General features: G+C 37.1%; 1 protein-coding gene across 5 annotated transcripts; it reads left to right on the top strand.

Annotated features, from left to right (window-relative positions):
* The first annotated feature begins 274 nt into the window (after positions 1-274).
* LOC106956944 (prostaglandin D2 receptor 2-like) lies at positions 275-16,663 on the top strand. 5 transcript variants are annotated; one of them, XM_015048057.1, is made up of 4 exons: positions 275-316; positions 5,142-5,263; positions 12,063-12,140; positions 14,363-16,663. In XM_015048057.1, exon 4 carries the CDS (start codon positions 14,400-14,402, stop codon positions 15,531-15,533), a length of 1,134 nt encoding a protein of 377 aa, XP_014903543.1. In that variant the 5' UTR covers positions 275-316; positions 5,142-5,263; positions 12,063-12,140; positions 14,363-14,399; the 3' UTR covers positions 15,534-16,663. The 5 variants fall into 5 exon arrangements, with proteins under 5 accessions (XP_014903543.1, XP_014903547.1, XP_014903544.1 ...); XM_015048058.1 differs by lacking the exon at positions 275-316 and adding an exon at positions 2,920-3,541 and having other exon boundaries at positions 5,145-5,263; XM_015048061.1 differs by lacking the exon at positions 12,063-12,140.
* Positions 16,664-17,044: the final 381 nt, after the last annotated feature.

Here is a 17,044-nt window from a genome sequence, read left to right as displayed (position 1 = left end):
TTTGTCATTTAATTTTAAATAAGCATTTTAATAAATGAATTGCAGGTTTACAGATCCAACCGAAACTCGACATCTCATTTTCTCGTAAGCAATATGTACAAAAAAAGTTGTCAATATGTTGATGTAGGGTCTTCTTTTTTCCTAAGCAGAAAACTGAGCATTTGATTGTTGGTTTTTGTAAAATGCACTTAAGTTTTCCAAGATATAATTTAGGGAACTGAAACTAGAGCTGATATGGCTGATTAAGAAAGGAAATCTGTTTACAGACGGTCCTTTTCCTGTATTGAGTCATAAGCTCACACTACTGAAACGAACGGTAGGGGAAAACTTTGCTTTCTCTCAAATTTTCTCACAAGTATTTTACATTTATTCACAGCTGACGGTTTTATTAGTTTATCAAACAGAGGATCTGCTGCTGTTAATTAATTTTCTCTAAGACTATTTCAGACTTATTAATTTAATATCTGGCATACTGCACATTCAGCCTTCAGCCTCTGTGTTTCATAGTATCTAGGTAAAACAGTGAAACTCTTGAACATCTATTAAAAACTTGTTGCATTGACAGATTATTTAACTGAAAATAAGAAATTTTCTCCTGTTTTGAGTGAAATAATTTGCCAATGCAATCAGTATTTTTTTCATCAATATTAAGGATTTATTGACTCTTAACAACTGTATTGTTGAAAAGTTACTTATATGTTAGTTTTGTATTATTTCAAGTGAACTAAGACGTTTTACACTGGAATCTAAGCCAGAAATACTTGGTAATATTTTGTTGTTTTTTTTGCAGTGTGGGTTAATATTGTGAAACTGCTTGAAGTGAAAAATGATACATCAGGTGCAGCGGTTATGAATTTAACCTCCTCATTTTCACTTGTGAAATAATTCCCATTAGGGAATTTGAATCTAAGTCAGAAAAACTTGGGTAATAAGAAGTTTGGCATTTATGGAGACTTTAAACTGTAATAAAGCAGAACAACAAAAGATTTTGCACAAAGTTACAGTTGTGTAATTAATTAAATTAGATTACTAAATGAAGTAATTTTAGAATATTACATATTTACATTGCCACAAACAAACTAATCTACGTCCTACAACAGGGTGTCCAAAGTTTATTCACTAAGTCAAAGGAACGCGCAGGCCAATAAAATAATAATTATAAAAACTAAAATTAGATAAATAGTTACCCAGTTTTGACGGAAACTGACGTTTGATCCAGAATGTAAAAAGGATTTTTGCATGTTTGCTACATTGAAAGGAATTTGCACAAATTTATTCTCACTTGTAAAAATAGGATCAAAATGCTTTCCATATTTAATCAAGTCTAATAAATTAAATAAAAGCTTATTTGGGTGCAGAAAAGTCAGTATTTCAGTAAAACAGTCTGGATAAACATGGTTAAAATATTAGTTTTAATTAGTTTTGTATCATTATGTTGGTGATAATGATACCCTGAGTAAAAATATAAACTCTCCATCTGCATCAGCCACGTCTGCAGGACGGATCAAATGTTTAACATCAATGTAGAACCACAAACAAATCAGCCAAAGGGCCACAAATGGCCCCCACGCCACAGTTTGGACACCCCTCTCCCTTTTACCTTTCCTGCCGTTTAACATCAGCAGTCAATTAATTTTCATTTCACTTAAAAAATCACAACCAAAAGAACATTTAGTGTATTTTATGAGATTTGGGCCAGCGGGTTGCAGCTGCAGTGAGGTTTGCGGCATCACAGCTCCAGGTGTTACTCTGCACTTCACTGGAAAGCAAGATAACGCTGCAGAAATGATTGCTCAAACAACTGGACACACAAAAAGGAGGAAATGAGCAACTTCTCCTGAAATCGTTTTTGATGTCATAATAGTACTTCTGAAAAGTGATGACACATCTTATCTGAGATGTAGTTTTTATTGGAGCAAAGAAAACACCTGAATAATAAACGCTTTCTATAAACCAAGTTTATTTGTGCAGCACATTTCAGAAACAACGCAGTTCAAAGAGCTTTAACATGAAAATATACAAATATACCAATTATGAGGTAAGTAAACATCCTTTGTGGAATGTTAAAATAATCAATAAACATCAAATATATTGATTAACGTTTCATTTATTATGTTCAAAATCAGCTCTAATCAGGTGGGTTTTTAGTCTAGATTTAAAGGAAATCAGTGTTTCGGCTGTTTTACAGTTTTCTGGAAGTTTGTTCCAGATTTGTGGTGCATAGAAGCTGAATGCTGCTTCTGCATGTTTGGTTCTGGTTCTGGGGATGCAGAGCAGAACCAGAAGACCTGAGGGGTCTGGAAGGTAGCTATGACAACAGCAGAACTTTGTGCTGCTGAGCCGTTCAGTGATTTACAAACTAACAATAGTATTTTAAAGTCTGAGCTCCAGGGAGCCTGTGAAGGACTGTAGAACTGGGTGATATGCTCTAACTTCCTGGTTTTAGTCAGAACTCCAGCAGCAGCGTTCTGGATCTGACTGATCTTTTTTAGACGTTGTTGCAGTAATCAGTACGACTAAAGAGAAAAGCATGGATGAGTTTCTCTAGATCTTTCTGAGACATAGAAAGAGACTGAAATGATTAGAAAAATTATTCTCTAATCATCTCCAGGATTAGAGAATCCTGGAAATATTCTTCAGGTGACAGAAGGCCGGCTTTGTAGCCATCTTTATGTGGCTCTGAATGTTTCCAGCTGTAATAACTGGAGCTGTGTGCTGACTCTAGATCAGGGCATTCAAACTCATTTTCATTTTGGAACATATTAAAAATCTGAATGTTTTTAAAGGGCCGGTTGTGCCAGAATATATTGATAAAACCAATTAATCTGCTAAAATATCAATAAATAGCTTATTGATGTCCTTTGGAGAGGGCCACATAAAAAGCTACGGGCCTTGAGTTTGACACATGTGCTCTAGATTGTTCCTCTTTAAGTCCAAAGATAATAACTTCAGTTCTGTTTTTATTGAGGTAAACAAATGTTATGGTACCTCATTTTCAGCGCTTGAGAGGCTTTGTGGTCCCCTGGTAGAGCTGCATATCATCTGTGTAGTTTGATTACTTTTTACTTCTGCTGGAGTAAAAATAGATTGAAGTGGTGCTACACCTCCCTCAGTGATTCTCAGAAAAGTTTGACAAACTGCTTCTAAGGATTATGGCATTAATGAAAAGCCTTTGCCACAATTCACCCTGAGAATGAAAGAAGGTTCTGTGAAATGTTTCCTGTGTAAAACTTAGAAGATTTGTTTGTTTTAGCTCTGCTAAGTCTACGGTGGTGTGCATGATGTGCTGATGGTTTTTTATTCAAATTTCAGCTCTCTAGGGAACTCCTATTTGAATCCAGGAAAAAGCAAGTGAACATTTCTTACTTTTCCTGTGAGCAGGTCACGGTTGGATAGGATTTCCTCTCTGTGTGTTTAGAGGTTTTCTCTTTTAGAATTGCTTTTCATTTTTTGGAGATTTGCACAAGTTGTTCAGACCTGTGAATGCACAAGAGAAAGAGTTTTCTCTTGTGCATTTAGTGAGGACCAGTTAAAATCTTAGGTAAGTCTCTTTTTGTTTCTCTGAGACATGCAGATATATAAAGCTGGAAGTTCAGTTTAAATATGGAGATTCATGTTTCCTCTGGGTTAAAGCATGACAAAACCATTTGGGTTGATTTTACTATCTGGAAGTAAAGAAGAGCAGAAGTGAGACATGTTTCTGCTTCGCAGTAGTGACTGGTGTTTTCCAGTGAAAACCAAACACAAACCAGTATAAGTGCTTTTTTCCCCTATTTTTTGAAAATCTTACAGCTCACCTGAACCTGTGAACAGCAACTTAAAGTTAGAACTGAACAATTGTGAAAATGAGGGTAGTTTTATATGAAAATAGAAAACTAAAGGTGAGCTTTTCATGATGCCACAGTTAATAGAAACGGACATTTGGTTTATATGTGTCGTCACATGTTCAGACACGCATGTGGTTAATTTGAGAACATTATGGAGCGCTTTCTGCAGCATCTTTCTTTTAATATAAATTTTATTTATAAAGTGATAATGTGCAGCTAAGACATAAATGCCACCAACTGATGTGCTGTACCAGATTATAGCATAAACTGATTCGCATTTGCAGTCCCTGCAGGTTACAAAAACACAGCAGAGCAAAGCTCAGATCGTGGTAGTGACGTTCGCCATGGTTTGTGATGGATGAGATAGTTTTTGTGACATACGCCATGTCATCTATCATGTTACCAAATCATGGCATATGTCATCATGCATGTCATGGAAGAAAAATAATTTGGTTGTGAATTGTTTGTTGCTGTTTTTTTTAAATATGCTGATCAATAAATTAAGCATGCAATATTTTAATGAAACAAAGTGGCAACTTTTTTTTGACAGTTTCCTAAACCCTTTCAGTTATTTATTTTTGTTGTTGTTGTTGTTGTTTGTTTATTCCCAGCAATAAAAATAAGTACTTTCTTCAAAGAAATGCTTCTTTTATTATCCTGGTTTAAAACAATAAAAATGCTCTATTTTTTATTTTTAAAGTCTAAACTTGCTGGACATTCGTTTACTAGGAAATTAAAATTAAAAGAAAACACGGCTAATAAGAGAAAAGTTATTGGCATTAGGCAATGCTTATATTATAGAATAATTAAGTTTGTCGCTGATGAAAAGTTTTGACTAGAATGACAAATGTGTAGCTCCACAAATGGCCCCCGACCCTCACTTTGGACACCATGATGACTGATTAAAAGTCATCTAGAAAGAATATAACAAACACTGGCAGGAAAGGGGGACAAATGCTAATTCTCTGATTAATTAAAACAACCAATTAAGAAGAATTTTTATCCAAAATATGAGAATGTTTATATCCAGCTGGTGTAACAGACAGGGTGGGATGGAGGCAGATTGGCTGCTGTGGCGCCCCCTGGGGGCAGCAACCGAAACAAAAGTAAAATGCCATCATTAAACATCTTCTGCACCGATTTTAGAGTTAAAGAGCTGAACGTCTCAGCCTGAAACAGCAGAAATTATGATTTCTGCAGCAATCTCTCCTGACATTCCTCACGCCTCTCCAGGCAGGAAGATCGCCTCTTATCTGTGAATCAACTGATGGAAATACGTGAAAAAACTTTTTTTCTCCCTCGTTTTCCCTTCAGCAGAACTTTTATTTGGATGATCAGCAAGTTTTGAGGAAACGCCTGTTTTTTACACGAACCCGCAGACAGTCTGAAGCGGAAAGACCCGAGTCATCCAACTTTCATCACACAGAGTTTTTCCAGTAAGTAAAACTTTAACTTGTTACATCCGAGGGGACACTTGAGGTTTAGCTTGACTTCATTTGCGCAACACGCCAAATAGCTCATATTTGCAGATGTTTTTGTTTTACTGCTGGTATTTCTTTTCTGTTTGGTAATAATCTCACGGTCTTAAAATGTTGTGAAAGAGGCTGGGATGAGCTCTGCAGCTGTTGACTTCAAATCTCGGCTGTTTCTGGTGGAGTTTGCGTGCTTTCTCCCTTCATGCGTGTCACCGTGACATCCTTCCACATTCCTCTGTGTCACTGTGTGCGCAGCTGTCTGCAGTGGCGGCTCTCGGATAAATGAGGGCCAACAGGGGGCCCCACATTCTGCACCCCCCCTTCCCCATCTCACCCCTAGTTAGTGTGTTGGTGTCGTTTTGAATTTAACACCCCAGAAACAAATACAAAAATCTACGATGGAGTGTTTGTTAGTTATTTATTACCAGAATAATAGCATAATAAAAATGTAAATTTACAAGAAAAAATATACTTGTAATGACAAAAACTTCAGTAAATAGAAAATACAATTAATCAACCAATCAAGTTTACCTGTATATCACATTTTGGCAACAAAGCAGTTAAGTTGCTCTGTTAAAAAGCTATACAAACAACATATGGTCACCAATTGAAAAACCAGTAACAAATATAAAATTTTGCCGACTGCCATCATCAAAATCATCAACAAACATCAAATATGTTGGTCAGTGTTACATTTATTAAGGTTGAAAAGCAAATCTAAACAACACTACAAGTGACGTCACACTTCAAGAAGCTTTGTAGCTGACAGCCATCTTGGTAGGTACCATAACTCACTGTCATGGCAGTTGCTAACATGTTATTTTTGCCCAGTCTTTCTTTCTTAATACATTAAATAGAATAGAATAAATAACCCCGAACAGACTACAGATCAATGGTTCCCATTAGGTAGCTGATGGCAGATAACAGTTGTAACACAGTTGACATTAATTTTAACAGTTTAAAAAAAAAAATAGCAAAATTAAACATGAAACTCTGCATACAATTAAATGTGTCTGAAATGTACTGTACTTAAAAATATAATACTGCTCACGTGAAAACAGACGCAGTTTCAAACGGCATCAGAAAACAGGGGGAGGAGCTGTCGGTTGCTACGGTAACCACCAACTGCCAAAAGCAGCGTAGGAGCCTGTACGGCAATAAAAGTCAGGAGAAAATAACAGCAAAAATCAATTTGAAGAGTAAATAAACCCAATTTGGACAGACTTCACATCTATAATAACGTTTTTAAATAAAACCCTGTTACACATGGATGGGTCTCCACATAAGGAGCTAATAAAGTTGCTTTATTTAAAGTCAGAGTAAGTGGAGCTGCTTCGCTGTGCTGGAGGAGAAGACCAAAGTTCAACAGCCTGCAGACATTCACAGAGTACCGAGTAGAGAAATTAAAGGGTAGTGGCTAATTCCCCTTCTGCATTGTGTAAGAGCACTTCCAGTCAGCAAGTGCTGCAGTTTAGACCCCAAAATAAACTGCTACACGCCTCAAAGCAGAAGTAAAGCCTTCACACTTTCTCTCATTAACACTTAATTGATATGCTTATGACACTTATCCAAAAGAAAGTAAAATAATCTACATTTGGAAGAAAACAGAGTATGTCAGAAAGGCATCAGTCCAAGTGGTGTCGATACACCAACCCAACAGCAGGTGGCAGTGTGATTCCCACACCACATGAATGCAGTTTGAGTTTATCCAGCCCAGAAGGTTTTTTTTTACCAACAGTTATAATGTTAGACACTGTTAGTACTTGTCTGTGATCACTTGGATGCCTTGCTAGACCTTTTGTTTTCTAACTTCTTGCTTTCTCCTGACTTCTTGCGACACAACATGAGCCAACATTCAACGGAGAAATGTCACCATCGAGTCTGCTCATTTTTAACCGACTGCAAGTCATTAGCCGCAGTAGTGCTTTCAGATTACACCACAAAGCCATGGTCAGAGCAGCCTCTATCAAAATGCACATCACTGGAGAACTAGCCTGTGCATGAGAACTGGACGCTGTCTTCATCTCTGTCTTAAATACTCTGAGGCGGTTGTGTTGGATGTCCTTTTCAGTTTCCCTCTCATTCTGATACACCTTCACACGTTCTGTTCGTTGAGTCAACATAATATTTATATTATGAATCTATATTTCTTGTTTCTAGAATTGGGGCTTCCATCCCTCCGTTTCAGGCAGAAAGAAATTACAATTTTGAAAAAAGTATTCTCTGGTTTTGTATTCTGTGCAGTTGGACGCATGCTTGCTTTCACTTTTTACTACTCTGCTGACTTGTTGCGATGTGTAACCATAGCAACGGGGTGGTTTACAACAGGGAGGAGGTGACTAACGTCGAGCAAAAGCTGAAATAATGCCACCACTGGAGCCACAAAATCCCAGAGGAGCTGAAGAGGAAGAGTCATCTCTTCCATCCATCATAACGGGCAACATGAGATCGTTAGCTAGCAAGATGGATGAACTCCAAGCCCTGACAAGAACTCAGCAAGAATATAGAGAATTCAGTGTAACTTGCTTCACTGAGACAGAATCGCATCCCCTACTCCAGCATCCCTCTGTAAGTTATTTACCAACAGAGCTCAGCAGTATTATTTTGGCAGCTGTTTACATCCCACCCTCAGATAATGCACGTGATGTCGTCTGTTGCTAAGCTACAGACACAGCATCTCAATGCATTTGTGGTGATATCTGGTGATTTTGATCATAACCCACTCTCTGCTACACTGCCAACGTTTCATCAGTTTGTGAGCTGATTTACCAGAGAGTTTGATTTATGAAAATATCACGGATTCATAGATCTCCAAAGCAAGATCTCCTCAGGCAAAATCTCTGCTCAGAAAGTAAACACCTTGTTCAGAGGCAATCTGCAACAAAAAGAACTGCGAGAAAGAGTTCACAGGAAGCTGAAGGAGCCCTGCAGTTTTGTTGTGAGGCCACGGACTGGATCGCTCTTTGCCAGCCACACAGAGAGCACATTAATGCCTCCCTAATAACAAACCCTGGATCATCAGTGAGCTAAACAAGGAACTGTTAAACGAGAAAGAAAGAGTGAGACAGAGAGGAGTAAACAGGAGGTGCTCAAAGTCAAGAAAGGAGAAGTACGGGAAGAAGCTGCAGGATAAACTACAGAGAACCGGACGGTCAGGGATGAAGGAGATCTTCGAGCAAACGAGCTGTAAACATTCTTCACTAAGTTCAGTTCAGGAACGAGCTCATCATCCTCCTCTTCCTCTCCCAGCCAAACAGACATCTTACCCTCCTGCGACCCTCAGCTTTCCTGTCAAACCTCAGACGTTTTTATCTTCTGCCTCAGGAGATGCTGCTGCTGCCTTTGCCCTGAAGTCCTGAAGGACCTTGTAAATGATCATTTGTTAGATTAGTCTGCATTTGAGTTCTTTCTTTACACCATAACTGAATTAATTTATCACACATTTTCATCTATAGTAACTTCCGGATGCTAAAATATATTCAGTCATTGATGCAAATAAGTGGTAGAGGTATCAAAGATGCACTTCTTTGGAAATTCACAACTAAACCAGGAAACTACACAGCTCAAGTTATGCAGCTGAAATATCAACTTTCCACCCCTTTTAAATAGATTTTAATCATTGTATTTGATCTTCTATAAACCAGACATTTGTGGGTTTGGGTGCATTTTGTCACATAGAAAGCAAAACTCAAAAACAACCAAATCAACACCCATATTGCTCCTCTTTGGTGTATAGACATTAGTTTCTGCATCGGAAATATCACCACCGAGAGAACAAATTATGACTATAACAGTGCTGACGCTGAAAGAGGCCTTCAGGCCTAAATGGATGCAGCTGAGTCTGAATTTGGTCCTACGTGCAATGAATTTAAAATTAAATCAAAGAACGTGTTTATTAAAAGGCTAATGCTTTGTGTTGCACCTAGCATTTAGGATTATGATAACATTTTTATTTAGCAGTCAAAATCTCACCCAAGTCCTTTTTTAAATCTTTCCATCTGCATTAACCGTCTGTGCAGCTGAGACACATTTGTACCATTCTTGACTTGCAGGCTGAGTAGCTGCCAGCCAGACTCTAGCTGTTAAAGTCACTCTGGTTAGCTTTTAGCCTAAATTTGATTAGCTGTTAGCTTGACCCTTATTTACTGTAAACTTCACTCTGATTAGCTGCTAGCCTGACTTTTATTATCAGTTAACCTGACATAATCTGACTCTGATTAGCTGTTAGCTTGATTCTGATTTACTGTAAACTTCACTCTGGTTAATGTTTCTCTTAGGATGTGCCTGAAGAGTCTTTTAAAATATACTTTTGTCAAATACAGTGGTATTGCTATCAGTTGAAATACAAATAAATGTTTAATCTTAACTGATTTTAAAAAAAAAATCACATTACTCCATATGTACACACATGGAGCAACATGGGATTTAGTGTTTTCCAAGGATAATCAAACTACTGTTCCCAACCAAGCTACAGTTGCCAAGTTTACTTTTAGTAATGTACTGATTGCTACGAGCTACTCCAAGTTTCGAAACAAAACCTTACAAAAACTGTTAAACCATAACTTAAAGGGTAAAAAGCAGAAGTGCACTGAGAAGTGCTCCTGTGAGAAAGTGGTGACCCAGTCCAGTCCCTGTGGAGCTCCCATTCAGCAACTTATAGACAAATCAAATACTGAATTCATTCCTTAGCATGTCAATCAGCTCCTGAGAAACCCTGCTGTAAATTTTAAAAGCAGTCAGGTAATGACCGAACGTAAATATGCCAAATTAGCAAGAAAAAGGCAGCAAAGATGCTTAAACCATAACGGCTTGGTGAATCAAAAACATGCAAACATTACATGCAAACCAGAAACCTGAGCTACTCATCAGCTCTTCAGCAGAAACTTTGCATTCTTGCAAATACACGACTCAAGTAACACCTTCAGTGATGCATCAGCACTCAGGTTGATAAACAAATTTCTGTGGTTGAATATTTTCTGACATCAGCATTATTGTAGCGTTGCTTGTCTCCAGTAGTAGAAGAACAACACATTGCCTTAATTCTGTTTTCACCAGTTCAGAACTGGAACGTGTTTGGTGGGAAAGCAACCCATTCGTTTTCTGCACATGTCCATGCAATCAGTTTTTAAACAAACCCTGGACTTTTGCACAGAAAGGGTCTAGAGTATATGAAGTAAACGTTTGAGCAACTTCATAAAAGAGAACAAAACCCTGAGATCAGTATCAACAGGAAGTGGAATTAGTGTGAAGCATATTCTTAAAAATACTTTGAGTTTCTTCTTACACCCATCGTGGTTCAGCTCGAACAGTAGTTTCTTCTTAAATGTCTTTAACTCTTCTGTGACGATTTTGTTCCTCTTGAGGTTTTTAGACTTCCTATTGCTTTACTTAAATACACCCCCTGCGAGTGTCAGTAGCTGCATCACTCTGCAGCAGGTGCTGCAGCACGCACAGCTCACCGGTGAGGCATTTTAATTTAATTTTTACCTGCATGACGCGACTCTTTCTTCCCCACTTGTATATGAACGAACAAAACCCTGCTTATTTTTTATTTGCAGTATTTAGTATGCATATTTTTCCTCTTTCTTATTTGTGTTCGTAGAAAGTGTTTTGTAATATTTTATTTGTTATTATTTTCTGACTTCTTGTCAGGCACTCTTGCAGACAGCTAAAAATGTTTTCTACTGTGTATATGGCAATAAAAGGTTGAACTTGAACACTTATGTGAAAACAAAACGGGATGACAGCTAAATATTTGTCTTGGTGTCGTTAATAGGCCTTAAATTTTAAAAATGCATCCTGGAAATGAACAGACAAAACATGAAAAACAGGAAAAAATTAAAAATAAAGCTAATTATCATGTCAGTTTTACATCATTTGTTCGAATAGAGCGGGTGGAAAATACAAACTCTGATGATTTCCTGCCCTTCAGACTCATTTATGAGGATAATCTCTATTTATTTCAGTTAACTGTAGTCCGGACATACATTTTTGTGTTTTTATCTGGTTTACGCTATAATAATAGCAACATAATTTACAGTCTGATCTGTTTAACGTATTTTTTTTGTAAATAACTTCTTGATATTTCAATGTGTGTTAACAGGAAGTCTTTGAGATAAAATGCGATACTGTTATATAAACTACATTTCTTACTTTGTGGTGTGCCTGATATAAAGCCTTGTTATGCTGTGAATAATTATTCAGAGGTTTTGGGTGAAGTGAGAGATGAACATGTGAACAGGTAGGGAACCAGCAGCGAATGAATTCTCCTCTCAGCTGCAGAGGATGTGCAGCCAGAGTAAAGCTGCAGATAAAACATGCAGGAGAGGAATGCATGATGCATTTTATCCTGGCAGACATCTGCTGTTTGGTTTATCGCAGCTGGTTATTCTCACCTTTTAAGGAAGCACCTTCAGGGAAGCTATAGAAAAATATCCAAACATTTAAAATACAAAAAACAACAACTTGAGTTGAATAAAAAACCACGTCAGTAAGAAAAAAAAAGTGTTACTTTTCTTCCTCTATCCAACCACTTTTGTCTGTCAAATATCATCGTAAATAAACTGAGGCCTGTGGTTTCGACCCCACAGAATGTGAGCAGCCTGCAAGGCATTGTTCGTTTCTACAGAAAATAAGCCTCCTCCAAAAGCTGAGACTAAAAAAATAAAAACTAAATGTTGTGGTTTGTAGAGATACTGATAAACCACAGGCATTGAGTTTTAACTGAGCGAACATCACAGCTTATGTTTTATCTTCACAGCGATTGGATCAGCCCTCTTCCTCACTCAGCCCAACCCAGATAAGCTTCTGATACCACAAATTAATTCATTTTTACTCTGTAAGTATCACAAAATTAATGAGCTTACAAAGAACAAAAACAACATTCAGTACATTTTTTTCATTTGTGGGACATTTATAGCAACAAACATTATTATTTTTATTATCATTTCTTAATTCTGACCCAAAGTTGTCCATTATTCATCGGGTTATTTTGGCAGATGCTATTTCCTGTCCATGTTTTATTTATACACAGTTGGGATCAGGCCAACAGAGCTGCTTGTGAAACACCAAGCTGAAGGTTAAAGATAACGTCTCTGAGGTCATTCCTGTGGTTTCTATGCCTTAACCACATCTGTGCCTCGCTTTGTTTTAGAAACTGAAGCTATGGAATATATTTGGTAGCATTTATTTGAAGGGGTGTGCATAAGACTGACATAATACTGCCATAAATATGAAATAACACCAGTAATGAACATGAAGGAGTCTTTATGATCGGTTATGACAGTTGTCAACTGGTAAATAATGACACTTTTAATGCAAAGTTGACTCTTTTAATGGACTTTTAATGGAAGTTTTAGTACAACTTTGCTTTAAAAAGTCATTATTTATCGAGTCACACATCATGAGACCAGTCACAAACATTCATAAAAACTGCTTCATGTTCTTAACATGTGTTATGTCATGTTTATTACAGTGTTATTTCAGTTCCCTGTGGGATTAATAAAGTATTTTTGAATTTCAATTTGTCATGTGAGTCTTATGCATGCCCCTTTAATAAATAAAGAGTTACCAAATATCTTTGTTATACATGTGAGTTTTTTCCTGTCATTTTTACCAGCAAAGCAGGATTTTATGTTTCTGATCAGGTTTTGTAACTAACGGCCTTCTCACTGGTCATTGATGTTTTAAATTAAAACTAAAAACACTTCCAACACTTTTAAAACACATATTAAAATCAACTTAGAAGGAAAGTGACAGCAGAAGCATGAAGTGAGAAAAAACACCCATTTCTTTTACACCTCTGGGTGTCAGTTCACTTATGAGGAAATTAATTAATCAAACAGCAACTTTGAGGTTGTTGAAGCAAGTAACTAGTTACAGTTACTCAATTACATTTATTTGAGTAAGCTTTTGGGAGGAAAAAGTAATTTCAGGAGTATTTTTACTACACTATACTGTTTACTTTTACTTGAGTAATTTTATTATGAAGTATTTCTACTCTTACTTGAATAAAATTTCTGGATTTTCTTCCCACTGAATGAAAATCAAACATGTTTCAACCAAAACTCCACCAGAAACAGACACAGACCTGCAGTTTTTATTAAAGTTTCACATGTTTTAAATTTCAAGAAAATGATCTGGAAACATTTCATTTAGCTGATTTTGTTATTTTTGATTACTTATATGAATTCTTGTAATTTTGATCTTTAAAACACCAAAATTTCCACTTAACTTTATATTTTGGTCCATCTGATGATGTAATTTTTTAAATATTAAATGATTGATAATTTGATCAGTTACTCAGTACTTGAGTAAACTTTTTACCAAATACTTGAGTAATTTCTTGGACGGCTACTTTTTACTCTTACTTCTGTAAAAATATGTTGAAGTAGTACTACTTTTCCTGGTGTACTTTTTTTTGTGGATCCTCTGTCCACGTCTGACTGTTCTTATTTCTAAATTAACTCAATAGTAGATACAGTCATAGCAAAAAAAGAAAGTACACACTCTTTCAGTTTTAGAGTTTAGTTTAGCTTCAGAGTGTAGCTATACAGCAATGCATTCTGGGTACAAAAACATGTGACCTTGGTGATACAGAACTTTTACGTTTTTTATTGTTATTATTAATATGTGTAGAGTTTTTCAAATCAATTAATACTAAAACCATTCAAATTATACCTGCTCTTAAAAGACTACAACCCTCTAGCATTAATTTAATTTTGACGTTATTATTTACATGTTTTGAAATACCACTAGATATTCTATTTACGTTTATATCTTGTTCGCTGCTGTCCAAGTGTGAAAGTGCACCGCAGCAGCTGAAAATGTAACAAATGTTGGAATTTTGGTCCCCAATCCAACAGAGTCTACCGGACTATCAGGTGTAAAAACACCCTTAGCTCGGCAGAAGACAATGGATGTATTTTTACCACAACTGTAAATCTAAAACTTGTATGGACTGTATTCAAAAGTAATGCAAGTTTTTGTTTTTGTCACATAATCTATTGCTTAAACTATGTGATCACTTCTCATGATTAATTACTTGTGTTTTTATTTTAGAGTTCTTGGAAATTCCAAGCAATCTCTTCCTTCCAAGATGGATGTGACCTGCCTTTCTCCCAACAACTCTTCTATGCAAACCCAAACATGTTTCGCACAAAACCTGACCTCAATGAACATTTTTAACGCCTCTTTCATTGGAATCGTGTCTGTCATCGGCATATTGGAGAACCTTCTGATCCTGGCAGTCGTGGGCTTCCGTGTGAATCGCTCCATCATCAGCATCTGGATACTGAACTTGGCAGCGTCGGACCTCCTGGCCACATTTACCTTGCCCTTCTACACTCTCTACCATGCCAGCGGAACCAGCTGGATCCTGGGTTCGACCTTCTGCAGCATTTATTCCTCCGTCTTCTTCTTCAACATGTTTGTCAGCGCCTTCCTGCTGGCTGCCATTTCTCTGGATCGCTGCCTGGTGGTGGTGCGACCCGTCTGGGCTCAGAACTACCGAAGCATACAGCTGGTGGGGAAGGTTTGTTGTGTGCTTTGGGCCTTAGCTGTACTCCTCACTATCCCTTTCTTTATGTTCCGTGACGTCATTCCCCTTGGAAAAGGCAAGTGTCTGTGCTACTACGATTATACCAGCTATCTCCCAAGTGAACCCTTTGACCTTACATCTCTATGTAGGCAGCGCAAAGTGGGTTTGGCTTTTATGAAGCTCTTTTTTGCCTTCCTGATTCCTCTCACAGTCATCATTCTCAGCTACGTCGCTGTGAATTCCAGCTTAGCACAAAGAGGTTGTCGCAGACCTTTCCGATTTGTTCGACTCGTGATAGCCGTGGTGGTGACCTTTGTCCTCTGCTGGGCTCCGTACCACCTTTTCATTATCATAGAAGTGATGGCTCCCAAAGGCAGTTCTGCACAGAAAGTGGCAACCAAAGTCCTTCCGATATCAGCAACGATTGGCTTCCTCAACAGTGTCCTCAACCCCATCCTGTACGTCTTCAGCTGCCCTGACTTGTGTCGTAAAATCAAACATTCCCTTGGAGCGGTCATGGAGAGTGTCCTTGCCGAGGATCTGGCCGAGTTGGCACGGCGTCGCAGCACCGTTCGCAGCTCCATCAGCAACTCTGAATATTCCATGAAGAAGAAATACTCAGTTTCTACGTCAAGTCCAAAAGACGGCGATTCAGGACAGGCGGAAAGTCTCAGCACCTCGGCTGAGATCTGAAATGTGAATTTTTAAAGATGAAAAGAAGAAACCACTCAAACTAGGCAACATACTGCACCAGTGTTTTCCAATTTTTGTGTTTTCGTTGTTTTCTCAACATCTGTTTCAGAAAACAACGATCTATGACGGACTTGTCATCTTTCAGTCGTTAAAGTTTCTTTCAACAAGCCAGACTTTCTTGGAATCTCTTAGATCTTAAACCAGCAAGATCTTTCTTTAGACTGGCTGCTTTTTCACCCATCTTTAGCTCAGTTTCTTGTAATTTTCCTCAGAAATGTTGACTGTAATGCCTCTTAACTATGAATCAAGGCACTGAAACTCAAGGATCAGCCCTGTCGTTTCAACAAATGAAACGACTTCAAAATGAACCAACAGGTATTCTACGTTTTATGATTCTAAGGGAGAGTTCAGACACCCTGCAGAGAAAAATTATTTTGGACGCTTGTGTCTGTATTTCGTTCTGTAAGTCTCGACCAAGATCTCGTGACCATTGATGAGGACGTAGATTAACCTGTAAACTTCACAACGCCACACCAATCCACCTATTCGTCTTCTGCTCTGTTCCCTTATACTGATTCTTGTATAATGATTTGTAATATGTTAGTGACAAAAAAAAACAAAAAAACAATACAAAAATAATTTTTTGAATGACTAATACTGCTTGTGATATTTTAAACATTTTAATTGTTATAGATGAGTGGAGTTTCTTACTTTTGTACTTTTTATTGTTAAAAGAAAAAAAAATATTTTTGATACTTAATGGTTCCTCCAATCTTGTACAGGATGTACTTACATCTTTCATTATTATTGTACTGAAGAGAAACAAGTATCATGCCATTTCCTCATTTTGTTTTGAATGTTTATTATTCATGGTTTGCTGAGTCAAAACGACCATGTGGTTTTTTTTTTTAGTGTAGGTGTCTCGTTATAGATCTTATCATTGATTGCAGGTGCTTATGCAATTGATTTATTTTCCAGGAAGTTTCTCTCAAATGCATTGACTTTTTGTAATGCATGACTCAGAATCTGCTTATAAATCTGCATCATTTTGTATTCATGTATGTTTTTTACCATTAAAAAGAAAATGTAAAAATATATGCTGTAAAAAAAATTAAAAAAAGAGGAAAACAGCAATGTGTTTCAATTAGAGATTATTAATTTTCTACATTAGTTTTATAGAAACAACCTTCATGCTGATGTTTTTCACTGTGGGAGGAAATCAAAGTACATGGAGAAAACAGACATTTCTGCGGAGCTGAGATTGATGCCGTCGTATTGCTGCAAGGCGACACAACAAATAACAGCACAAGATTTCTGTTTTTAAGTACAACTGGAAACCAAAACATTTTAACTTTAAAATAAATTGGGTAATGCAGCAGAACAATATCAGCAAGTTCACCTCTTATGCCAGCAAAATATCCTGAAAGTTTTTGAGTGGTCTAGTCAAAGTTTTAACGTGGTGCCTTAAAACTGCACTATTTAACGTTTATTATATATATATATATATATAT

This window comes from Poecilia latipinna, unplaced genomic scaffold, assembly GCF_001443285.1.
Source record: "Poecilia latipinna isolate Pla-1442-1.1 unplaced genomic scaffold, P_latipinna-1.0 Scaffold858, whole genome shotgun sequence".
NCBI lineage: Eukaryota > Metazoa > Chordata > Actinopteri > Cyprinodontiformes > Poeciliidae > Poecilia > Poecilia latipinna.
Note: the sequence above shows the minus strand (reverse complement) of the source record. Positions and strands in the feature narration are given on the sequence as shown.